The 26,626-nt window shown below is 45.3% G+C and overlaps 2 protein-coding genes across 3 annotated transcripts; one reads left to right on the top strand and one right to left on the bottom strand.

The window, feature by feature from the left end:
• Positions 1-547: 547 nt before the first annotated feature.
• ncaph2 (non-SMC condensin II complex, subunit H2) lies at positions 548-20,592 on the top strand. The gene is made up of 20 exons (XM_035995914.1): positions 548-663; positions 2,298-2,439; positions 2,577-2,678; positions 2,889-2,950; positions 3,320-3,401; positions 4,834-4,890; positions 5,134-5,213; positions 5,505-5,662; positions 8,870-9,054; positions 9,937-10,020; positions 13,685-13,748; positions 16,183-16,284; positions 16,733-16,777; positions 16,893-16,963; positions 17,047-17,161; positions 17,953-18,045; positions 18,180-18,229; positions 18,658-18,759; positions 19,182-19,331; positions 19,910-20,592. The coding sequence occupies exons 2-20, from the start codon at positions 2,332-2,334 to the stop codon at positions 20,030-20,032; spliced, it is 1,833 nt and encodes a 610-aa protein (XP_035851807.1). The 5' UTR covers positions 548-663; positions 2,298-2,331; the 3' UTR covers positions 20,033-20,592.
• A 1,974-nt stretch (positions 20,593-22,566) lies between these two features.
• Positions 22,567-26,221, bottom strand: LOC116058455 (protein SCO2 homolog, mitochondrial). 2 transcript variants are annotated; one of them, XM_035995923.1, is made up of 3 exons: positions 25,446-25,834; positions 24,670-25,046; positions 22,567-23,089 (listed from the first exon to the last, which is right to left on the bottom strand). In XM_035995923.1, exons 2-3 carry the CDS (start codon positions 25,027-25,029, stop codon positions 22,655-22,657), a joined length of 795 nt encoding a protein of 264 aa, XP_035851816.1. In that variant the 5' UTR covers positions 25,030-25,046; positions 25,446-25,834; the 3' UTR covers positions 22,567-22,654. The 2 variants fall into 2 exon arrangements, with proteins under 2 accessions (XP_035851816.1, XP_031167138.1); XM_031311278.2 differs by lacking the exon at positions 25,446-25,834 and adding an exon at positions 26,142-26,221 and having other exon boundaries at positions 22,568-23,089; positions 24,670-25,049.
• Between the last annotated feature and the right edge of the window lie 405 nt (positions 26,222-26,626).

Below are 26,626 nucleotides of genomic sequence, written 5' to 3'. Positions count from 1 at the left end.
TATAGTGTTATGTATATATAGTGTTATGTATATATAGTATTATGTATATATAGTAGTATGTATATATAGTGTTATGTATATATAGTAGTATGTATATATAGTATTATGTGTATATATAGTAGTATGTATATATAGTATTATGTGTATATATAGTAGTATGTATATATAGTATTATGTGTATATATAGTAGTATGTATATATAGTATTATGTGTATATATAGTAGTATGTATATATAGTATTATGTAAATATAGTAGTAGTAGTAGTAGTGTGATGTTAATGAGTAAAGTGATCACGTGATCTCAACATTTGTCTCATGGGGGGGGTAGAATATGAGATATTTGGAAAATTAAATGCAAAATGTCCCTTTTTTCAAAGTTTTTTTTGTGTCTTATTTGACTTTTTTTCCACATTTTTGTCCATTTTTTGACACTTTTTCCAACATTTCCGTCTCTCCTTTCAGGGCTTTTTGCCGCTCTTTGTCGTTAATGACGGAGCCTAAGTGACGTCATGTGACGCCCTCCTGCCCAGCAGGGGGCGGGAGACTCCTAACAGCTGTTTGAAGGCTGTCATTATTCAAGAGAAGAAGAAAAAGAAGAAGGCGCGCGGGCTGTTTGTAACTGCTACATAACATTAGCGGAGAGCTGTCATTGTTTTCACCGCGGTGAGTACTTTACGTGTCTTTTCTTCTAAAGCAGCTTTATAACTTCACTCTAACGTAAGTTTAACATGATTAGGTACTAGTTTAGTAAGAGTCGGCTGATATAACGGTTAGGTTTTCGTCTTATTTCAGCCCAGAAAGTCGCAGTGTTTGTGTTTGTTTGAAGAGGACATCCGGGTCGGATTAGGTTCACAAATCTGTCATTTATGGTCTAATTTGAGTCTTTTAGGTTAAATTCCGTCCGACGGAAAACTAAATAAGATGGTGAACCAATCGATCGGATATTCTGATGTATTCGGCTCATGATTTAATCTCTCATCGTGTTTATGTTTTACACAATCCGGGAATGTTGGGACGTTAACGTTCAACCCGTGAATGGCGCTAATATTATGAGAAACAACCAGAGATTTAACTTGTTATTGGTGGTAAAAAGTCACACATTTAGACCTTTAAACACATTACACATCAGCTATAGGTAACGTTAGTACGTCAGTTAGCCTGTTTTTAATCAAATATGACATTAATAGCCTACACTTAAAATGTCAGATATCATCAGGAACATGTAGTTAAAGTATTAAAAGTAAAGAAAAATCTTCACATTTTAGAAACTGGAAACGAAAAAAGCTTAAAAAAAAAAATAAAATAAAAAGGGTCCACAGCATCAAATGTTACTGCACAATTAACTGTCTCAGAAATAGTTAGGATTTAAAATATAATCGTTTTTTTTTTTAGTTTACATCATCACATACCCTTCACCATACCCCACATCATCACATACCCTTCACCATACCCCACATCACCACATACCCTTCACCATACCCCACATCATCACATACCCTTCACCATACCCCACATCATCACATACCCTTCACCATACCCCCACATCATCACATACCCTTCACCATACCCCACATCACCACATACCCTTCACCATACCCCACATCATCACATACCCTTCACCATACCCCCACATCATCACATACCCTTCACCATACCCCACATCATCACATACCCTTCACCATACCCCACATCATCACATCCCCTTCACCATACCCCACATCATCACATACCCTTCACCATACCCCACATCATCACATACCCTTCACCATACCCCACATCATCACATACCCTTCACCATACCCCCACATCATCACATACCCTTCACCATACCCCCACATCATCACATACCCTTCACCATACCCCCACATCATCACATACCCTTCACCATACCCCCACATCATCACATACCCTTCACCATACCCCACATCATCACATACCCTTCACCATACCCCCACATCATCACATACCCTTCACCATACCCCCACATCATCACATACCCTTCACCATACCCCCACATCATCACATACCCTTCACCATACCCCACATCATCACATACCCTTCACCATACCCCCACATCATCACATACCCTTCACCATACCGTAAGTTATTTAAAAATTAAATCGTGAACAGGGTGAATCGAGTTCGCGATTTTATAACGATTAATCGTGCAGGCCTTGCCCAGACTGTGATGTCATCGGGGCTCTGACTGTGATGTCATCGGGGCTCTGACTGTGATGTCATCGGGGCTCTGACTGTGATGTCATCGGGGCCCTGACTGTGATGTCGTTGCCCTGCAGGATCCGAGAGCGTCTGGTTCCCGGCGCGGTCGTCATGGAGTCCACGGAGAGCCGATTCCCTCACCTGCTGCAGCCAATCAGAGAGCTCACCAAGAACTGGGAGATCGACGTGGCGTCCGAGTTAAACGACTACTTAGACGAGGTAAGCTCTTATTATTATTATTATTATTATTATTATTATTATTGTGTAATATTATTGGATGTTAAGACCGGCTGTGGGCTGATCAGCCATTGGTCAGATTGTTAAGACCTGTGTTTCTTGTTTCTGTGTGTCTGTAGCTGGATGACATGTGCATCACGTTCGACGGAGGGAAAACCAGACTGAACTTTGCAGAAGCGGCGCTGCTGATCCAGGGCTCGGCCTGCATCTACAGCAAGAAGGTCTCCCACTGAACCACACAACCCCCTAGTGTGTGTGTGTGTGTGTGTGTGTGTGTGTGTGAGAGATGGTTACCTGATGGTGTGTGTGTGTGAGATGGTTACCTGATGAAGATGTGTGTGTGTGAGATGGTTACCTGATGAAGATGTGTGTGTGTGAGATGGTTACCTGATGAAGGTGTGTGTGTGTGTGTGTGTGTGTGTGTGTTTCAGGTGGAGCTCCTGCACAGCCTGGTTTACCAAACCCTGGACTACATCAACGACAGGAACAAGAAGTAAGACTCTGGCTTTAGGGCTGCACCAATGTTTGACAGGGACACGAGTCAGCTGATCCTGTGTGTGTGTGTGTGTGTGTGTTTTTGTCAGCTGATCGTGTGTGTGTTTTTGTCAGCTGATCGTGTGTGTGTTTTTGTCAGCTGATCGTGTGTGTTTGTGTCAGCTGATTGTGTGTGTGTGTGTGTGTGTGTGTGTCAGCTGATGGTGTGTGTTTGCGTCAGCTGATCCTGTGTGTGTTTGTGCGTCAGCTGATCGTGTGTGTGTGTGTGTGTGTGTGTGTTTGCGTCAGCTGATCATGTGTGTTTGTATCAGCTGATCGTGTGTGTGTGTGTGTGTGTGCTGATCGTGTGTGTGTTTGCTCCTGACAGAGGAAACAAACAGACGGCGGCAGCTCAGGGCGACACAGACGCAGCGGCGGACGACCACGACGACAATGATGATGAGGCAGCGGTGAGAAACAGCTTTGTGTGTGTGTGTGTGTGTGTGTGTGTGTACTACACAGTGTAGAGCTGCAAAGATTAATCAATTAGTTGTCAACCATTAAATTAATCTTCATTCATTCTCGGCATTTCTTTCCTTCCTTCCATCCTTCCATCTTTCCTTATTTACTCTTTCTTTACTATCCTTCCAATCTTCTGTCCTTCCCTACGTACTCTCTTCCTTCCTTCTCTCCTTACATACTTACTTTAAACAATTCAACTATTAATTTAATCTCCAACTCTTCTGATAATCTGTTTGAGTCAAACTTGTGTGATGTCAGCTCTTTAACACTAGAACTGCCGTGAGCGGTCATTTTGACCGCCAGGTTCCAAACTCTATAATCTCTCATGATAAATACCTAATTGCGATATTGTATTATGTGTTGTGTTAGGATATCTTTAGAAAAACGTAATAACACCGAAATGTACATTTTAACGAGTTTAATTATACATTTGAGCAGTAATACGTGTTTCAATAATTCATATCATGGCATAGTAAACCGTAATTATTTCATACATTAATATTCTGAAAAATATGGTGTGGAAATTCATTTAACTTAACTCATAACAGCCAAATAACAATTATAAGTATCTTATTTGAGCATTTAGCTATAACCTAACCTGTCACTGCCTCTGTTTTAGTGTCTGCTGCGGTGTCAGCGCTGCTCGGACCGTGAGCCGCTGTTCTTTTTTCCTCCATAAACTCTTCTCTCAGCTCCTCTGCTGGTTACTGCATAAACTTCCTCCGGACAATTTTACTGCTGGTGCACTCCTCGGAGAGGATGTGTGTAATGATTCCAGTCAGTTCGAGGATGTATAAAGTTATATGAACATGTAAACAGCCACCGGCCATCTACGTGTTCCGCTCCTTTCACAGAGCGAGCGCCCGGTGTTTGCCTTCTGATTCAGAACAGAGTCCCTCCACGCCGTAGTAGCCTACGTTACCGACTCTGGCTTTGCCTTCGGCCCATCGGTGATGCCCACACTTGTTACTCGAGACCGCTAGTTACGTTGCTCTGACAGAGACTATGGTAGTTACTAAGCAACCGAGATGCATCTTCAACCGCGCGAAAACTTAAAAACAATACCGCGAAAATCCGAGCGGTCAATATGACCGTGTATGGCCGAAATAGGTAAAAGTGACTATTTTCTTTGCCTTTTGTGTAATGTGTTAAAATACAGACTATTTTAGGAAAAGTCAGGCAGCAGCAGGATTGTATTTTTTTATTTAGCAAAGTTATTACACATATACATTTCAAAACGGTCAAAATGACCGTCATGGCCGTTCTAATGTTAAATGTGAATATTTTCTAGTTTCTTCTCTCCTCTGGGACAGGAAACTGAATAATTGAGTTTTTGGTTAATGTAGGATATCACTGAGCCTAACTGTCTGTCTCCTTCAGTTCTCTCCGCTGGACATCGACGCCTCCGAGAACTCGCCGAAGGCCGACTCGGACACGGTCAGTGTGTATGTGTAGTTTATAGTGAGTACAGACGGTGTATGTGTAGTTTATAGTGAGTACAGACGGTGTATGTGTAGTTTATAGTGAGTACAGACGGTGTATGTGTAGTTTATAGTGAGTACAGACGGTGTATGTGTAGTTTATAGTGAGTACAGACGGTGTATTTGTAGTTTATAGTGAGTACAGACGGTGTATTTGTAGTTTATAGTGAAGTATAACTGATCTGTGTCTGGTTCTCAGACCGTGAGCGTTGCTCCTCTTCCTCCGGAGGCGCTGATTCCTACGGAAACCTCCGAGAAGCAGAAGCTCCCTCTTATCAGGTCAGTGACGAATATTTCTATCGTCTGACATCACAGCTGTAATATGAGTGTTCCTGTACAGAGTATGTTCTACGTGGACATAAATAACGGGTCAAATAGTCCAATATTCAACTCTTCTGTGGAACCCTTACAGGGTTCAACATTAAGGTTAATGTCGCCTGATGGGAATATTTATTGTGTGTGTGTGTGTGTGTTTGTGTTTGTGTGTGTGTGTGTGTGTGTTTGTATGTGTTTGTGTTTGTGTCTCTGTGTGTGTGTGTGTGTGTGTGTCTGTCTCTATGTGTCCCTCAGTGTAACAGGGGACGTCCCGTGCAGTCAGAAGGACTTCCGGATCAACCTGTTCATCCCGGGAGACGAGGATCTGATCCTCCTCGTGTCCGGATCAGCAGCTTCCAGGTTGGACCACGATCCGCATCCTGCAGACTCTCTGTACGGCCCGCCGGCCCGAGGTAACACGCCGTCCCATCTTCTAAAGGTCCTCAAACGTAGCACTCAAAGGTCCGCATCGGAGTCTTATTTAAGGTCTGAGGTCTGGAACGATTGGCGATTTAAAAAGACTACATTAACCAACTCGCTTATAACTTTTAAGCAACGTACATTGAAGTTGAATAATCAGTTTTTCTGCTTAAAGGACATTTCCGGTTGAAAATGACCCTAGGGGTTAATAACAAATGTGTACCAAGTCGACCTGGTTTCATGCTAATCTAATGCGTCTCTAGCTTTAAACAAGCTATCGCAAACCGCTGATTAGCTGCTCAAAATATCACCACACGTCCACGGTAGAGTCCGGATCGGGACGATTTTTCTGTCCGAGCCCGGCCCGCGTCCGTCAGAGCCGTGACCGAACCCGGCCCGAGCCCGACAGGCATTAAGATATTTCTGTCCGTTTGTTTGTGTGAAAGCTTTTATGAAGCAGCTGTAGGAAGACATTCAGAAATGTCAACAGATGAGGTCATCAGCTCACACGGGGCAACAAGCTCACCTTACTCAGCTGTTTAATTTAAAATGTTCAACGTGTTAACCTCTCCTGACCGTGGTCAGAACACCAGGGAGACTGGTTACCTCCAGGACCCACGGTATCACATGAATAACATCGGGGTTAAAATCCTGTTTCTGGTGAGCACATGAATGAACTTGGCTTTCAGTCTGACACCACACACACACACACACACACACACACACACACACACACACACACACACACACACACACACACACACACACACACACACACACACACACACAAAGAGACACACACACACACACAAAGAGACACACACACACACACACACAGAGACACACACACACGCACACACACACACACACACACACACACACACACAAAGAGGCACGCACACACACACACACACACACACACACACACACACACACACAGACACACACACACACAAAGAGACACACACACACACACACACAGAGACACACACACACGCACGCACTGAGCTCTCTTAAACAAATGCCTTATCACTCTGATGGGACCGAGCCTGACCCTAACCCAACCATCATTTCTAAATGTCTGTCCAAACCCGGCCTGGCCCGTCGGGTACCGCCAGGCCGGGTGTCGATGCCTTAGTCCACGGTAGCAGAATGTGGGTCCCTACATGTAAACCCAAGCATTGAGAACTTTGTAAGTGTACAGATAGTTTATTAAAAAGATAGATTATAAAGACAGTAGTGTTCACGTATACAAGCAGGCGCCATCTTGGAAAGCGGTCACGACCAGTGGAACCACGAACGCCGTGTTTGAGCCATGTTACTGGTTACTGGTTGCACGGCGTTCGTCGTTCGTGCGGTAGCTTGTTTAAAGCTAGAGATGCATTCGATTAGCATGAAAACATATCCCAGAGAACATTTTGCGCCGGCATTGTCCTTTAACTTTTGTACAGATACCCAACGGTACCTTTTGTTTTGGTAGCTACTTTCTCTCTGTAATAACTAAAAACATGTTTTAGTTGTAAACTGATTCATGCTGTACATACAACATCGCCGACCGATTTATTGATCCTTAGAAAATGAATTAGAACTAGAGATGCACCGATAGAGCGGCCGGTGACCGGTACTGGCCGGTTTTCACGTGCTCGGCCATGACCGGCGACCGGCAGGTCAGTCTGACATATGGTGATGTCATGCTGGTCAACGCTACGATTAACTAGGGTTGGATATGTTTTTTTTTTTCCGATACCGGTGCTAAAGCGGTACTTTTAAAACGGTGCCGGTGCCTAAACGGAGCCTGAACAGATACTTTTTAAGAAAGTTAAAAAAAAAGAAGGGTACTAAACAACAGTCGGCGACATTTAAGAACAACTTGTTTATTACTAGACCATATGGTCAAAATTAAATGATTTAATAGTAATGTAATAACTATAACTTATAATAAACAATCACTTATTTCACCAGTAAATTGCTGTTGAATGACAAAAACAACCAGATGGGAAAAGGGTATTTTACAATAACTTTGAATGCACCGCGAGGCTGTAGGTTACCAGTTTCAGTGAACGCACCGTCTGTGTTTCTCCGTCGTCGTCATCTGCTGCTGCAGAGCAGACTGTTGAAATACAGTCACACTTTACACTGTTTAACATTAGCTGTCAGCATTTAACCTGTTTAATCCAGCTGCTAGCTAAAGGTAGGCTAACGTTACCTGCTGTTGAGTGGAGTGGAAAGTCAGGCACCCAAATAAGGCACCCAAATTTTCCTTGTTATTCGGTCTCGTTACTACCGTTTAGGTCGGAACCGGTGCCCTGTTGGCACCACGTTTCAGTACCCAACCCTACAATTAACTGACAACATAAGTTATACCAGTTACAGTTCTCAAGGACGCACACACACACGGACGCCACAGCACGGACGCCACGGCACGCTCTCTTTCTCCTTTCTCTCAACTTCTCCTCCGTGTGTCGGCGCTATTCTCCACATGTAGGAACCTGGTGAATTAACCTGCAACATGTCAGCTGTTTGGGAATTCTTCAGCGTGTGTGCAGAAGATAACAAGTTTACAATATGCAACACCTGCAAGGAGAAAGTAGGGCGTGGAGGGACGACACCAAAAACCTAAATCACATTTCTTTAGTTGATATTGATGTGAAAAGAAGGAAATGGTTCTAACATTGCTCTTTAGATGTGTGTGAATGTCCCACACCAGGAGTAATTTATATAGTTCTATTTTATAGTGATCCATTATCTGTTCAACACATGTTCTATTAAAGAAAAGATAGAAAATAAATGTGTGTGTGCTGTAAAGTGGTTAGAAAACATGAAATCAGAATCGGCTAAAATCGGTATCAGCTGGTCTAACTCAAAGAAAATCAGAAATCAGAATCGGCCTAGAAAGTTGTAATCGGTGCATCTCTAATTTAAAATAAGAAAGCGTTACACTTTCATAAGGTTTTGAATTCATGCCACGAGGTCCGGATGCGGTCCTTGTTCCGGACTTTGAAAAGCTTCATACCGTTAAAAATCCTGATAAAGGCTTCTAAGGGCGCGTTCAGACCAGCGTAAGGGGATCCGCCGATTCTCTGCAGGGTTGTGCAGAAATTAACTACTTAACTAACTTAACAAATGTTAATATTACAGCTTTCCTTGATGTAGCATCGCCATCTGGTTTTACATGTTTGAAATGTTTCCTCTGGCTCCAGATGCTGCTGTGGAGGCTGATGTTGAAGACGACTTCCTTCCTTTAGAGGAGAACAACATGGAGCTGGACCAGAACCCAGAGGAACACGTGGACCGACACCAGGAGCTGGACCAGAACCCAGAGGAACACGTGGACCGACACCAGGAGCTGGACCAGAACCCAGAGGAACACGTGGACCGACACCAGGTCTCAGAACCGCTCGTCTGTGGAAACATCAGACACTTCTATCTCCTCGTACATCACAACTTATAGAAGTTATCTTATATCTGAATAGAAATTAGTAAAATAGCCCCAAAATATTAGTAAGATAGCCCCAAAATATTAGTAAAATATCCCCAAAATATTAGTAAAATATCCCCAAAATATTAGTAAAATATCCCCAAAATATTAGATTAACCTTCTTTATATATTTTTTAACTTTATTATTATATTATAATATTTATTTTTCTTCCTTTTTATATCACACATTTTTAATTTCCTCAGTTTTCTCTGTTTAGTTTTTGCCTCACTATATTCTAAATAGTACAAAAGTGAGGCAAAAACTGTTTCTGTCTGTCTCTCTGTCTGTCTGTCTGCCTGTCTGTATGTCTCTCTGTCCTCATGTTGTTGTTGTTGTTGTTGTTGTTGTGAACTGTCTCTCTGTCTGTCTGCCTGTCTGCCTGTCTGTCTGTCTCTCTGTCCTCATGTTGTTGTGTGAACTGTTTCTGCCTGTCTGTCTGTCTGTCTGCCTGTCTCTCTGCCTGTCTCTTTGTCTGTCTCTCTGTCCTCATGTTGTTGTGTGAACTGTTTCTGCCTGTCTGTCTGTCTGTCTGCCTGTCTCTCTGTATGTCTCTCTGTCCTCATGTTGTTGTTGTTGTTGTTGTTGTGTGAACTGTCTCTCTGTCTGTCTGCCTGTCTGTCTGTCTCTCTGTCCTCATGTTGTTGTGTGAACTGTTTCTGCCTGCCTGTCTGTCTGTCTGCCTGTCTCTCTGTCTGTCTGTCTGTCTGTCTCTCTGCCTGCCTGTCTGTCTGTCTCTCTGCCTGTCTGCCTGCCTGTCTGTCTGACTGTCTCTCTGTCCTGTGTTTCAGGCTCCGAGTGAAGGCCGGATGATCCGAGAGAGACGCCAGGTCCAAGACGACAGCGTGGCGAGGACGGAGACGCCACCGCCACGGGTACCTTCATCATCTTCATTCTCATCTTGTCTACCGTCAGAACATCAAACATTCATTATTATAACATCACACATTCATTATTATAACATCACACATTCATTATTTAACATCACACATTCATTATTATAACATCACACATTCATTCTATAACATCACACATTCATTATTATAACATCACACATTCATTCTATAACATTACACATTCATTCTATAACATCACACATTCATTATTATAACATCACACATTCATTATTATAACATCACACATTCATTATTATAACATCACACATTCATTATTTAACATCACACATTCATTCTATAACATCACACATTCATTATTTAACATCACACATTCATTCTATAACATCACACATTCATTATTATAAGATCACACATTCATTCTATAACATCACACATTCATTCTATAACATCACACATTCATTGTGATATTAGAAGTTATTATTTTACTTTAAGGTCCTTCCTCTGAGTCTGATTCATTCATCTGTTAAAAACAAAACCAAATGTGATGCTGCTGTCGCTCTGCCTCTCTCTCCTCCCTCACTTCATCCCTCTCTCCTCCCTCACTTCATCCCTCTCTCCTCCCTCACTTCATCCCTCGCTTCATCCCTCGCTTTATCCCTCTCTCCTCCCTCACTTCATCCCTCACTTCATCCCTCGCTTCATCCCTCTCTCCTCCCTCGCTTCATCCCTCGCTTCATCCCTCTCTCCTCCCTCACTTCATCCCTCGCTTCATCCCTCTCTCCTCCCTCACTTCATCCCTCTCTCCTCCCTCACTTCATCCCTCGCTTCATCCCTCTCTCCTCCCTCACTTCATCCCTCGCTTCATCCCTCTCTCCTCCCTCACTTCATCCCTCGCTTCATCCCTCTCTCCTCCCTCGCTTCATCCCTCGCTTCATCCCTCACTTCATCCCTCACTTCATCCCTCGCTTCATCCCTCTCTCCTCCCTCGCTTCATCCCTCTCTCCTCCCTCGCTTCATCCCTCTCTCCTCCCTCGCTTCATCCCTCTCTCCTCCCTCACTTCATCCCTCACTTCATCCCTCGCTTCATCCCTCTCTCCTCCCTTGCTTCATCCCTCGCTTCATCCCTCTCTCCTCCCTCACTTCATCCCTCTCTCCTCCCTCACTTCATCCCTCGCTTCATCCCTCTCTCCTCCCTTGCTTCATCCCTCACTTCATCCCTCACTTCATCCCTCGCTTCATCCCTCTCTCCTCCCTCACTTCATCCCTCACTTCATCCCTCTCTCCTCCCTCACTTCATCCCTCACTTCATCCCTCACTTCATCCCTCTCTCCTCCCTCACTTCATCCCTCTCTCCTCCCTCACTTCATCCCTCACTTCATCCCTCGCTTCATCCCTCTCTCCTCCCTCACTTCATCCCTCTCTCCTCCCTCACTTCATCCCTCGCTTCATCCCTCTCTCCTCCCTCGCTTCATCCCTCGCTTCATCCCTCTCTCCTCCCTCGCTTCATCCCTCTCTCCTCCCTCACTTCATCCCTCGCTTCATCCCTCACTTCATCCCTCACTTCATCCCTCTCTCCTCCCTCGCTTCATCCCTCGCTTCATCCCTCTCTCCTCCCTCGCTTCATCCCTCGCTTCATCCCTCTCTCCTCCCTCGCTTCATCCCTCTCTCCTCCCTCACTTCATCCCTCTCTCCTCCCTCACTTCATCCCTCGCTTCATCCCTCTCTCCTCCCTCACTTCATCCCTCTCTCCTCCCTCACTTCATCCCTCACTTCATCCCTCGCTTCATCCCTCTCTCCTCCCTCACTTCATCCCTCGCTTCATCCCTCTCTCCTCCCTCACTTCATCCCTCTCTCCTCCCTCACTTCATCCCTCTCTCCTCCCTCGCTTCATCCCTCTCTCCTCCCTCACTTCATCCCTCTCTCCTCCCTCACTTCATCCCTCGCTTCATCCCTCACTTCATCCCTCGCTTCATCCCTCTCTCCTCCCTCACTTCATCCCTCACTTCATCCCTCACTTCATCCCTCTCTCCTCCCTCACTTCATCCCTCTCTCCTCCCTCACTTCATCCCTCTCTCCTCCCTCACTTCATCCCTCTCTCCTCCCTCACTTCATCCCTCACTTCATCCCTCACTTCATCCCTCACTTCATCCCTCTCTCCTCCCTCACTTCATCCCTCTCTCCTCCCTCACTTCATCCCTCTCTCCTCCCTCACTTCATCCCTCTCTCCTCCCTCGCTTCCTCCCTCACTTCATCCCTCTCTCCTCCCTCGCTTCATCCCTCTCTCCTCCCTCACTTCATCCCTCGCTTCATCCCTCTCTCCTCCCTCACTTCATCCCTCTCTCCTCCCTCGCTTCATCCCTCGCTTCATCCCTCTCTCCTCCCTCGCTTCATCCCTCGCTTCATCCCTCTCTCCTCCCTCACTTCATCCCTCGCTTCATCCCTCACTTCATCCCTCACTTCATCCCTCTCTCCTCCCTCACTTCATCCCTCTCTCCTCCCTCGCTTCATCCCTCGCTTCATCCCTCTCTCCTCCCTCGCTTCATCCCTCGCTTCATCCCTCTCTCCTCCCTCGCTTCATCCCTCGCTTCATCCCTCTCTCCTCCCTCACTTCATCCCTCTCTCCTCCCTCACTTCCTCCCTCACTTCATCCCTCTCTCCTCCCTCACTTCATCCCTCACTTCATCCCTCGCTTCATCCCTCTCTCCTTTTTTTTTTATTACCATCCTCCTCCTCCTCCTGTATATTACCCTCCTCCTCCTCCTCCTCCTCCTCCTCCTCCTCCTCCTCCTGTATATTACCCTCCTCCTCCTCCTCCTGTATATTACCCTCCTCCTCCTCCTCCTGTATATTACCCTCCTCCTCCTCCTCCTCCTCCTCCTCCTCCTCCTGTATATTACCATCCTCCTCCTCCTCCTCCTCCTCCTGTATATTACCCTCCTCCTCCTCCTCCTCCTCCTCCTCCTCCAGTATATTACCCTCCTCCTCCTCCTCCTCCTCCTGTATATTACCCTCCTCCTCCTCCTCCTCCTCCTCCTCCTCCTCCTCCAGTATATTACCCTCCTCCTCCTCCTCCTCCTCCTCCTCCTGTATATTACCCTCCTCCTCCTCCTCCTCCTGTATATTACCATCCTCCTCCTCCTCCTGTATATTACCCTCCTCCTCCTCCTCCTCCTCCTGTATATTACCCTCCTCCTCCTCCTCCTCCTCCTCCTGTATATTACCTCCTCCTCCTCCTCCTCCTCCTCCTCCTCCTCCTCCTCCTCCTCCAGTATATTACCCTCCTCCTCCTCCTCCTCCTCCTCCTCCTCCTCCTCCAGTATATTACCCTCCTCCTCCTCCTCCTGTATATTACCCTCCTCCTCCTCCTCCTCCTCCTGTATATTACCCTCCTCCTCCTCCTCCTCCTCCTCCTCCTGTATATTACCATCCTCCTCCCTCCTCCTCCTCCTCCTGTATATTACCCTCCTCCTCCTCCTCCTCCTCCTCCTGTATATTACCCTCCTCCTCCTCCTCCTCCTCCTCCTCCTGTATATTACCATCCTCCTCCTCCTCCTGTATATTACCATCCTCCTCCTCCGCAGAAAAAAAACGCAGAAAATTGAACCCGTTCCGAACTTTTGGACTCACTGAGCAGAGACCTTTTAGTCTTGTAATATTCTAACTTTGTTGTCGTGTGTTGCAGGTGGACGTGTGGGCGTTACACGACGCGTACGCTGTCATCGGGGAGGATAAACCTTTTAAATCAGGTCAGCTGTGTGTGTGTGTGTGTGTGTGTGTGTGTGTGTGTGTGTGTGTGGGGGGGGGGCTTGTTTAACTATATTCGTGGAGTACAAAAACCGTCTTGTGGGGTCCCGACAGCTTTGTGGGGCCAAAATGCTGGACCCCCCAAGGTTAAAGGTCTGTTTGAGGGTTAAGACTTGGTTTTAGGATTAGGGTTAGAATTAGGTTATGGTTAGGGTGAGGGTAAGGGTTAAGGTTAGGCATTTAGTGGTGATGGTTAAGGTTAGGGTAAGGGGCTAGGGAATGTATTATGTCAATGACAGGTCCCCACAAAGATGTGTGTGTGTGTGTGTGTGCGCGCATACGTTTACACACCCATGCTAAAGTTGACTAAAAAGAGGAATAAAAAAAATCATCTTTTGGAAATTGATCTTAATGCCTTAATTAAAAAAATAGGAAAAATCCAACCTAGGACACCAATTTTCTTTGTGAATGAATAATGTATCGTAAATAAATAAATGTTCCTAGTTAAAATACAGGGGGCATAAGTCAGTACACCCCTATGTTAAATTCCCATAGAGGCAGGCAGACTTTTATTTTAAAGGCCAGTTATTACATGGATCCAGGATACTATGCATCCTGATAAAGTTCCCTTGGCCCCCCCCATCATCACATACCCTTCACCATACCCCACATCATCACATACCCTTCACCATACCCCCACATCATCACATACCCTTCACCATACCCCACATCATCACATACCCTTCACCATACCCCCACATCATCACATACCCTTCACCATACCCCCACATCATCACATACCCTTCACCATACCCCCACATCATCACATACCCTTCACCATACCCCCACATCATCACATACCCTTCACCATACCCCACATCATCACATACCCTTCACCATACCCCCACATCATCACATACCCTTCACCATACCCCCACATCATCACATACCCTTCACCATACCCCACATCATCACATACCCTTCACCATACCACCACATCATCACATACCCTTCACCATACCCCCACATCATCACATACCCTTCACCATACCACCACATCATCACATACCCTAGAGGGACACTAAATACCAAAATTAAATATATAATTAATACATCTGCAGACTCTGCACTACACACTACACTAAATATTAAATTTAAATAATACATTAATTAATAAATAACCAGCTTTTCAAAATAACAGTTGCAATGTGCAACTTTAAGCTCATTAAACTATTTTCAAAAAAAGTGCTGTAACAGTTTCACTGGCATTGCTCCCATCATCCTCCGTGACTCGCTCTCTTCCACTTCGCCCGACAACTCTTCTCCAAAACAAACTGGCTGAGATAACAGAGCTCAGCCCACAGCTTCACTCACTCCAGCAGATAGTATGAAATAAAAACAGGACACGTCATTTCACTGGGTGTAACTACGCTAACTAACCGTGTGTAACTACGCTAACTAACCGTGTGTAACTACGCTAACTAACCGTGTGTAACAACGCTAACTAACCGTGTGTAACTACGCTAACTAACCGTGTGTAACTACGCTAACTAACCGTGTGTAACTACGCTAACTAACCGTGTGTAACTACGCTAACTAACCGTGTGTAACAACGCTAACTAACCGTGTGTAACTACGCTAACTAACCGTGTGTTGTGAACCGTGTGTAGTGATTAAAAAAAAAAACAGCTGTGTCTCAAAGACCAGGCAGCAGCAGCCGGGACGTTGAGAATCCACCGTGAGAGGTGATGATAGTTCAGTCACTTCGTCATGTATTCACTTGGTTGAAACAAGAGAAGAAAGCCTCACTGATGTGAAGAACAGGACAGAGAAACATATAGAAATGCTCTCTGCCCACCGTATGCCAACACTCTGGTAAGTCCATCACCCCGTCTCTGCCCGGGCATGCCCCAGCTGACCACATTTGTTGACAAACTCCGACGCACACGCGACGGTGAAATGGCGATTGTTCTCACAGACACACTCGTGATATCAACTGGCTAGTTCTCCTCCAGACAGCGACGGACCACGTCTCTTTTTCTTTCTCTCATTTCGGCCGTGTGGTGCGCGTGCCCGCTAGCGGTGTGAAGCGCGTCCGCGCTATTGTCCGAGATGCACTTGACGGCCTTTTGTGCAGCAGACTTTTTTTTTTTTTGACAACCTAGTTAAGGCGGTGGGGTTCCCCAGCTTAGGCGGCCGCCCGAGCTGCGAAGTACTGCGGGAAACCCTGGTCTAAACGAAAGGCACATCTGATGAAATATTTTGGCATTTTCACCCGCGAGTGTATTCGCCTTATGGCAGTTAGCCTAATAGCTGGTTTGATTTGCATTGAGAGATGATCTTATGGAAAGTACCCCATGCCAATCTCTAGGTATGGTGAAGGGGATGTGTTTCCGTGGTTACAGCTCTCAGCTGACTGGTGTGTTTCCTCCGTAGGAAAGTGCTACAAGGTTCCTGACGGTCTGGACGATGGCGGGAAGAGGAAGAGGAAACGGCCGGCGGCCCTTCAGGACTTCAGCAGCTGGTTCAGAGGAACCTGTGAGAACTAGGCTCCATTCAGGGCTCTTAAAGTTTGAAATGTCCTAAATAATGTCATCCAGCTCTTTATTTGCCTACGTCTATGTAACCATACCTCTGATGCTCATTGACATGTTTGTTTTTTATTCCATGGAGTTGTAGTTCTTTCTTTTGTAGTCCAAATATAATTTGCTGTATTACGAACTACAAATGAGACCAACATGCAACTTATGTACACACACACACACACACACACACACACACACACACACACATACACACACAGAGAAACTTCTTGTTGCTGGTCTCTCTTAGATTGGACCAGAGACATAAAGCAGATTTTCTTTGTTTAAAAGTCATTCCTAATTATTATAACGGTCTGATGAAGTCCCAGATCAGTCTCGGTAGAACCTGGTTCAGCAGCTCCACGCTGTCAATCAAACTAAATGAGTTCATGTTTGTGTTTTAGTTGATCCTCCGGAGCAGAAACTCAAAAATGGACCCAAGTTCACAGGTAACACGTCTTAAAGGAGCAGTGTCTCCCTGAGAGCCAGATGTTCATATTAGCTTAGCTTAGCGTAGCTTAGCATGAAGCCTGGTTAACATGTTGTGTCTTGTGTGTTTTTCAGACCTGAACTACATTTATTTGAGCACAATGAAAGACAAACTGAAGACTCGAAAGAGGATCTACAGGAGAGCGGTAGGGTGGTGTGTGTGTGTGTGTGTGTGTGTGAGATCCTCTGTGTGTGTGTGTGTGTGATATCCTGTCTCTGATGTCATCAGGGCGTGCTGGTGTCCGATGAAGAGCTGAGGAGGACCTTCCTGCAGCTAGAGGAGGCGGGGCCACAGCAGCAGGGGGAGGAGCCTGAGGACGGATTCAGACACCCCGACCTGCTGGGTAAGGAAACGCTCCTCACTTCCTGTCTCCTAACGGGGCTGACATTTGGGTTTAATGAGCGGGATAGTCCAGGGTGCAGAACCGAGGGGATAAACTTCGCTTCAGAACCTGAACCTCCTATGGCGCCATGTTGATGCTACCAAGCCATCAGCTCCCGTTAGCATCCCATTGACTGCCATTCATTTTGACGTCACTTTGACAGAGAATAACTTTACATCTGAAGAGTTTAAAGACTCTATTTGTCCATTGTTTATTTCTAAAGAAACACGACAATGTATAAAAGGCTCCCTTACCTTGTAGCTCACGTTATGGCTCCGTAGCAGATGTTTTTATAAAAATAGGCTAACGATTGGGTCATAACCACGAGACTTACTGTCTCATAGTAGAGGAATTACCGTATAGTACAGGAGAAGCTCTCAGGCAGTTTGGACTTCCATTAGCTGTTTAAGTTTAATTACTAATGTTAACTATCATTTTAGTGATCAATAATTAGCCTGTGTCTATGTTATCTCCTTACATATACCTACGCTCTCCGTCTCTGCTAGATTGGGAATGATTGAGATTTCTCTTGGCACAGCTACCAGAAGACTTCCAACTTTCAGACAGGTTGCTCACGTCACATCTACGTCTTCAAGCTCAGTTGGAGGCTGCTCAGTAACGCTCAGCCATCACCGGGAAAGAGACTTCACTGGTCTCCGTCCAGAGACACGGGACCTGCTGGTCCATTATATATACTGGCTATGTGCAGAACAGCTATTTGGTGATTAATTAAACTTTAAACTCTTTGACAGGCGGCGATGACGACACGTCAGACAACGAACACGAAGCGTTTCCTGACGACCTTCCAGCTGAGTTCAACGGAGGAGCAGACGTCATTTCTCCAGGTACACACACACACACACACACACACACACACACACACACACACACTTAGAATCCAGATGTGAACATGTTTGTATATATCTGTATATATAGTATATATTATAGTATATCTGTATGATTGTTTCTTGTGTTGCAGACGCTCAGAGAGACGAGCTGAGTTATGAAGATCTGGTGAAGCTGCGTGTGGTCAGTCATCGTTACGTCTCCTCTGATCACATTTTATTTAATTTATAGTATCAAATCATAACAGGAGTAATCTCCAGATACTTTACAGATAGAGAAGGTCTAGACCACACTCTATAATTTACAGAGACCCAACAATTACAGTAATTCCCTCAACAGCATTTAGTGTAAAACATTATCTCCAGGGTGGATGGATGGATTAGGGTTAGGGTTATATTCTAGATGAATGGATTAGTTGTTTGGTTTCTAAAATGGTGAAAAAATATTGAAGATTTTAGACAAAAAGATCAATAATTACAAACAATAAGAAAGAGATAGGAACTGTGTGTGTGTGTGTCTCTGTCTGTGTGTGTGTGTGTGTGTGTGTGTGTGCGATGTGATTGGTACAGGATATTAACCCGCTGTGTGTGTGTGTGATGTGATTGGTTCAGGAGCAGCTGGTGAAGAACTGCCGCGGCTACACGCAGGAAACGGCGCTGTCTCGCCGCGTCAAAGACTGGGAGGACATGGTCCGGCCGGAGCTGCTGCTGCAGGTACAACTCTGACATCACTTCCTGTCTGCTGCAGGTAGAACACCTGAGGGTCTCTCTGCAGAGAGGAAGTTTTGGCGCTCCTCAAAACAGGCCAAATGATCAGAACAAGTAGAACATATATGGAATATATATTAATACTACATTTTTGAATTGTCTATTATTTATTAACAATATTATTAATAACAGCCAAATTCAAATTGGTTTCTGTTAAATAAATAAAAATAATGTGTGAGTGTGTGTTCCCGTGTGTGTGTGTGTGTGTGTGTGTGTGTGTGTTCCCGTGTGTGTGTGTGTGTGTGTGTGTTAATGACCTGTCACTCAGGTCATAACTGACCTTAACTGCAGGCGGACCGATCATGTAGTCTGCTCTCCTAGCTATTCACCCTCTGACATCACTTCCTGTGTGTGTTTGGGTTTCTCAGGAGCAGCGCTCGGTGTTTGACATCCACGACTACGGCGGCAGGATCGTCGGAGCGCTCGGCGCCGTCGGCCAGCGTAGATCTTTCGCCGCCATCGTCGCCGGTCTCGACAACTTCGAAGCCTGCAAATATCTGCTGGCTTCACTGCAGCTGGTAAATACACACACACACACGGGAACACACACACACGGGAACACACACGGGAACACACACACACGGGAACACACACACACACACACACGGGAACACACACGGGAACACACACACAGACACACACACACACACGGGAACACACACACAGACACAGGAACACACATGGGAACACACACACAGACACACACACACACACACGGGAACACACACACAGACACACACACACACACGGGAACACACACACACACACACACAGGAACACACACACAGACACAGGAACACACATGAGAACACACACACACACACACACACACACAGACACACACATGGGAACACACACACACACACACACACACAGGAACACACATACACACACACTATACTGATTATTTACATGGAGTCTGGTGGTGTTTTTTTTTAACGTATTATGGCTTTAATACACCAATCTTAAGCTGCGCTGCGGCAGACCAGAGAAACTTGTACAGTATATACTGTGTGTGTATATATATATATATATATATATATGTATGTGTGTGTGAAAGACAGCGGTGTTGTGTGTATTTGCCGGCGTCTCTCAGGCCAACGACTACACGGTAGAGGTGGACAGCGTGGCCGGACTGGAGGACAGCGTGGACTCGATGGGACTGACGCTGCTCAGCACTGACAGAGCCACCGACAGATTCAAAGATCTCAACACCTGAACCTGGAACTTTGTGAGTTTGTCACGCTGAGAGTCGCACAAATGTGCCACAACTTTCTGCTCCGGTGTCGGGTAACGGCGAAGACATCTGAGGGGACATTTGTACCGCCTCCGTCTTTTTAAAAAGGACATTTCTGACTGTCTCTTCTTTCATCTGAACTCCTGATTCAGCCACTAACTAAGTCATTATCTGTCTGTCTCTCTGTCTGTCTGTCTCTCTCTCTGTCTGTGTCTGTCTCTCTCTCTCTGTCTGTCTGTGTGTGTCTGTCTCTGTCTCTCTCTCTGTCTGCTTGTCTCTCTCTCTGTCTGTCTGTGTGTGTCTCTCTCTCTCTCTCTCTGTCTGCTTGTCTCTCTCTCTCTGTCTGTCTCTCTTTCTCTCACTGTCTGTCTGCATGTCTCTCTCTGTCGGTCTCTCTGTCTGTGTGAAAATAAAATTAGGAATTATGCTGTTAAGTATTTTGTCCGCCAACAATTTTTAAGAAAACTCATGTTAAATTTGTACGTGCATAAAAAAACAAAAAAATTGAATATATGGAAAAAATAAATGATAAACCAAATGTTTTTCCTTTGTGTGAATGATCTGTCAGCCATCATGTACACGTTAACCATCGTCCTTTTCTAACCCAAACCAAGTAGTTCTGGTATACAGAGGCAAAGCCCCGCCCCTTCCTGTGGTAAGCCCCGCCCCTTCCTGTGTGTAAGCCCCGTCCTACGACTCACTGAGACTTCCTTCACCTGATCAATGATCTGTTAAACTGACAGACGTCAGCAGACCTGCCAACATGGTCACATTTTGATCTCGGGACGTAGCGCCCACACATTCAAACTCTGACACATGATGGGCTGTCTGTTTCTAACAACTTAGTGTAGCTGTAGAGAGCCTATAGAGCCTCTCTGATGTTGGACCGTCACTCAGAACACACACTACGTTGTTATTGTAGCCTCTCCTCCCCTTTATATATCGGCTTGTTCCACGTATGGGGAGAGAGTTGTTAAACATTAATATATAGCTACTGATCTGATTAAAGTAAGACAACGTCGGCAGTATTGACTGCAAAATATGTTACAGAATATTTCGTTCTGTATGACAGGTGCAATATTTGAAAATCTTTTCTCTGAAATTTTTTATTACATTTATATCTACATTGATGTCAAAACCTCGAGACTTTCAAACATCAAGATGTCATTTATTAATATGCATTCGTGTCTAAATGACATATAAACATATTTTCCTATTCTATGTTGCCTGGAAACGCTTCCAACACGCTCGCGTCTCGCGTGAAAAACAGGCGTCGGTTCTATTTCTAGCAGGCGTCTCAGGCAGGCAGTGTGTAAGCTCTGACCTGTTACCATGGGAGCCGAAATATAAACGGACACGCCACGCAGCTGACACGCTCACGAGACGCTTCCAGTGTGTAACCGGCCTAACATTTCTTCAAGGTTGGCAGGTCTGCATCAGGTGTCATCACGGCTCAAATCTAACAGGATGAGAACAGTATCAGTCTCTCCTCGTTCTCTCCCGGACACATTTATACTGAAATAAAGTCCCATGATGGACACAGGAAGGGGCGGGACTTCACCTCTCTATAACCCTAACATTAAAGCCATGTTGGCAAATCAGAAGCCAGATGTGAAATTTAAGAAATTCAAAAGTTGCGACAAGTCGAGTTTCATCTGACAAACTTTATTTTCTGCACAATCTGAAGAAGGTCTGAGAGAAAGTTCACAGTTTAAATAACGTCACAGTCTGACTGTCCATGTCGGGGTCTAACAGCCAATGGGAAGCGTGGAAATGACGCTGCTTCCCGGCGCGGTGCAAAGCTCGACCCAAGTGTCTTTGCTAGTTTAAGACCGTCCAGCGTCCACGTCGTTTAAACAGCAAATGCACCTGCACCCATCTGTGGCCCATGGCTGGTCTTACAGGGAGGTGTGTTCAGGTGCATTCTGGGTGTGCTGGTCTTACAGGGAGGTGTGTTCAGGTGCATTCTGGGAGTATTGCTATCTTGAGGCAGCAGGAAGTGATGGCACCATTGACCAACAAAAACCTGGTCTAAAGTCAATAACGCAGCATTTCATTGTTATTTTAACAGAGCATTAGTAAAATGCTCCTAGGCTCGTGCACACACTATGCTTGTTACACACACAGAGACACACAGCAACACACACACACACACACACACACACACACACACACACACACACACACACAGGGACGCACAGCAGCACACACACACACACACACACACACACACACACACACACACACACACACACACACACACACACACACACACACACACACACACACACACACACACACACACACACACACACACACACGCAGAAGATTACAAATAAAAATATTATGGTGCTAATCCTCCATCATAACAGCAATGCTCCAAGGTCCAAACACGCCTGGCTTTTAAAGGGAATGGGAGATGATCTCTGATTGGTTGATTGCATGTTACGCCCAAAACACCCCTCTGATTAATGAAGACACTAAGTACAACCCTTTAGAACCATGCACCCGGCACACGGACACTTTTTATCAGCCGTCAAACTAGCAGAAGTGGATTTGGACACGCCCTAAACACACCTGCACCAGGCTCTTGAGACCGGGTTGTTACGGCGTACTGAGCGTGACGTAGTTCCTGATGTGCCTCCTGACGCTCTCGGTGATCTGCTCCTGGCTCTTGGTGCGGTTGTAGTAGTCCAGGAAGAGTCCGTCGGGGCTGACCAGGTAGATCAGCACCGTGTGGTCCACGATGTAGTCGCCGTCCTCGTCCCTGGGCCCCGCGCTGGCGTACACTCGGTAGTCCCGCCCCGCGGCTTTCACCTCCTCCGGCGTGCCCGTCAGCGCCAGTAGGCGCGGGTGGAAGTCGGCCACGTAGCGAGCCAGCGCGGCCACGTCGTCCCGCTCCGGGTCCACGGTGATGAACACGGGCTGCACCGGCGCCAGAGACGCGTCCCCGTCCAGCGCCGACACCACGGCGCTCAGCTTGTCCAGCTCCTCGGGACAGATGTCGGGACAGTGTGTGAAGCCGAAGTACAGCAGCACCTGGGGGACCAAGTCAGGTAAAATACAACTTTTTAATAACGTAAGACTCTACAGACTCTACGGTCACAGAGGACGGACACATTTCAAGTCACTGACACCATGAGCGGGAACATTATGGACCATAATGCAACGTTACGACAGTCCCTCCAGAAAAACACAGGGGGCGTCCTTCCCCTGCACTCTGACTGACAGGGACAGAGACGGGTTAACATGCCCTGAGTAATGACTGGAAGGAGCTCCAGTTTTGATTAATAATAATAATCAAAACTGGGCTTTTATCAAAGTTTTTTGTTGCTTTCTTTGACATTTTTTTACGCCTTTTTTTAACAATTTTGCTGGTTCTTTTTGGGTTTTTTGTTGCTTTTTAAAAAAAAAAAAAAAAAAAAAATGAGACAATTATTTAGACATTTTTTGCCACCTTTCTGGAGCTTTCTTTTCAATTTTTTTCCACTTTTTAAAAAACTATTATTGCTTTTTTTTGTTTTTGTCGCCTTTTTGGTTTTCTTCTAAAGTTTTTGTTGCCGTTTTTGGAGTTTTTTTTTTCTCCAAAAACATGCAGAAATGTCCCGGGACCTCCCTAGTCAGTCCCTCCAGAAAAACGTGATTATGTGATCTCATAATTCAATGCATAATCAGCCAAAGTCCGCATATTTATTTCAGGGGCCGCATTTTTTCAAATACGCCGCACTTTCGCCGCATAAATTTCCGATTTCCGCACAAAATATGCGGGGCTTGCATGATTTCATAATCCCCGCATTTTGGTTGCAATAAAGTCCCATATATCTTAGCAGAAAGTTGAAAAATGTTGCGTTTACTTCACACAAGAGCAGCCATTTCCCCCTGTTGCCATGGGAACGTTATGAAGTGACGTAATTACGCGACGTGAACATCATCGAAAAGCTGCAAACCCCGCGATGAAGACATGATGAAACCACAGTTTTAAAAAGTTCCCGCAATTCCATCACATTTTTTAAGAAAACGTGCCGCGTAATCGAGGATTTTACCCAAAACAATCACAAAAAAACTCCACATTATTCTAGAAGGACTGATATGAGGAGTAGGATTGCAAAATTCCGGGAATTTTCAAAGTTGGAAACTTTCCATGGGAATTAATGGGAATAAACTGAATATGTGTAATATTGTGTAATATTGCTTGTTATAACTAGGGTTGGGTATGTTTGGTTTTTTTCCGATACCGGTGCTAAAGCGGTACTTTTAAAACGGTGCCGGTGCCGAAACGGACAATATTGATATTGAGGCTCTACGGACAATTCCCCCCCCCACCCTTTGCAAACCTAATGGGGTGGCAGTAGCTCAGTCCATAGGGAGATGGGTTGGGAACCGGAGGGTCGCTGGTTCAAGTCCCCGTATGGACCGAAATACCTGGGCACTGCCAAGGTGCCATTGAGCAAGGCACGGAACCCCCCCGAACCACTCAGGGCACCTGTTCAGCAGTCGCAGCCCCCCCACTATGACATCTCTCCCTTAGTGCATATAAAGGACCTGTGTGTGTGTGTAATAGCAACAGAGTGTAAATTGTAATTTCCCATTGGGGATCTATAAATTATTTTGTGACCCACCCAGCTGCCCAGGAAGTCGGCCTTGGTGCGTGGCCGCCCGTGGTGGTCCAGCAGGCTAAAGGCGCCCTGACCGAGCGCCACCTTCCGCAGCTGCTCCACCCGCTGCTGCCGCAGCTTCTGCTGCTTCTCGGCGTACACATAACGCCACGCAGCCGCCAGCCCGCCGCCCACCAGCAGCGTCACCACCAGACGCGTCCGCAGCTTCAGTCTGGCTGAGGAAGCCGACGGGCTCCCGCCCCGAGAGAGGAAACGCCGCTGAGTCATCGGAGGAAGTCTGGGGGGCGCCGAGACGAGAGGAAAAGCTCTCAGGAGTCGCCCTGCTCCACGCAGATCTCCCACAATGCACCTGAGCGCCAACATGTCTAACGCCACGCGTCCTCCTGCAACACAAACACATTTATTTAGAGTGTAAAATCACCATTAGACACACACACGCACTTTTTTTTACTTGTTCTGTGCCATTAACAAATCACACAAGACTGATTTAATTAAATAAGTATAAACCCCCCCACTGTTAAAAAGTAACTCTTAGTAAATTTTAAATGAAGTACTTTGAACTTTTACTTAGTAGATGTTTATGCCGGTAATTTTACTTGTACTTAAGTAAAAGTTCATCAAAGTAATAGTACTTTATATTATATTGTTACTCTAAGTACTTAAGTTAAGTATTATATAGTCTGTACTGTGCTGCTACCAGTAGGGGGCAGTAGTGCACCGTACGGGATGCAAACAGCCGTAAAACCCTGAAGATGAAGACGTATTCTAATGAAATTCACCTGCACTTGATGGTAATAAGCCGTGTTTATGTTACCTAAAGTCCGTGTGACATGGACATGAACCCCGCCGAACTGTTGCTGAGAAGTCCCTCTGCTCTCCGGTAGGTTTATATCCTATTTATTATCGCGATAAGTTACGGTTATTCACGCTTCATGTCAGAAATGACCGTTTCACTCGGCTAGGGTTGTGGCTAGAAGGGATACAGCTACGGCCGGAAGTTCCGCTAATAAATTTCGCAAAATCTAGGCTAATGTAATAATATATTTTAATACTTTCACCCAGGAAATACGTGTTCGTTCCTCAGGAGCGTGTTAACCCAAATTAATTTATTTTCCTTTAACTTAAAAAGTCCTTTTGGTGCCCAAACTTAACGTCACCGTAGCTGTATCCCTTCTAGCCTCAACCCGAGATCCGTAGAATCTTCTCTCGTCTCTTATAATATAATGTAATAATGCTAACGTTAGCAGTTCTTTCCGTTGACGGTCGGTACCGTAATAGGTTCACAGTTAACCGTCGGTTCCGGTTTAAATGATAACATTAGCTTATAGCTAACAGTTGAATGAAGGTTAACGGATGTATGCAGCTAACCCATGGCATATACATGATATAGTGAAGCTAACGTTACGTGACGTACATACGTTAGCATACCAAGCTAACCTAGCTTTAATTTGTATTTTGGAAAAGAAATAACTTACCTTCAGTCCCCCAAACAGCCGCTGAGGTCTCAACATGGATCACACATGTAACTGCCGGCTGTTGTCAACTGTCAATAAAGTTTGTAAAAAAAAAAAAAGAAAAATACGTTTTTTTTTAAACGGTTTTTTAAATGTACATTCATTTGTCAAATATATTCAAATTTTCTGAATGTTGGCACCATAGACTGTTTAAAAAATCTATACAGGTGTTGGAAATAATTAGAAATTATTCAAAATAAATTTTAAATATGTACAAATAAATTAAAAATGTAACAAATAATTAAAAACAATTACATTAAAAGGGAATAATACTGAATATAAAACGTGTTTTATGTATTTTTTTTGTTTATCGGATACCTAGTTAAAATCAGTTAAAAGTTAGTCATAATGTCCGTTGAAGTTCGGTTCAATCTTCGGTTCCAATCGGCAGATTCGTGCATTTCCGGAAGCAGCTGTGAGGCGGGAACTCTCCACCAGATGGCGCC

Source organism: Sander lucioperca, chromosome 20, assembly GCF_008315115.2.
Source record: "Sander lucioperca isolate FBNREF2018 chromosome 20, SLUC_FBN_1.2, whole genome shotgun sequence".
Classification (NCBI taxonomy): Eukaryota; Metazoa; Chordata; class Actinopteri; order Perciformes; family Percidae; genus Sander; species Sander lucioperca.
The sequence above is the reverse complement of the archived record's forward strand: the minus strand, read 5'-3'. Positions and strand labels throughout refer to the sequence as shown.

Excerpts from the sequence above, each read along its gene's own strand:
- LOC116058455 (XM_031311278.2), bottom strand. The coding sequence starts at position 25,029 with ATGTTGGCGCTCAGGTGCATTGTGGGAGATCTGCGTGGAGCAGGGCGA. Across the intron at positions 23,090-24,669 it reads CCGACTTCCTGGGCAGCTGG|GTGCTGCTGTACTTCGGCTT; the intron begins GTGGGTCACAAA and ends TTGGTCCCCCAG.
- ncaph2 (XM_035995914.1), top strand. The coding sequence starts at position 2,332 with ATGGAGTCCACGGAGAGCCGATTCCCTCACCTGCTGCAGCCAATCAGA. Across the intron at positions 4,891-5,133 it reads CGAAGGCCGACTCGGACACG|ACCGTGAGCGTTGCTCCTCT; the intron begins GTCAGTGTGTAT and ends TCTGGTTCTCAG. Across the intron at positions 9,055-9,936 it reads AACACGTGGACCGACACCAG|GCTCCGAGTGAAGGCCGGAT; the intron begins GTCTCAGAACCG and ends CCTGTGTTTCAG.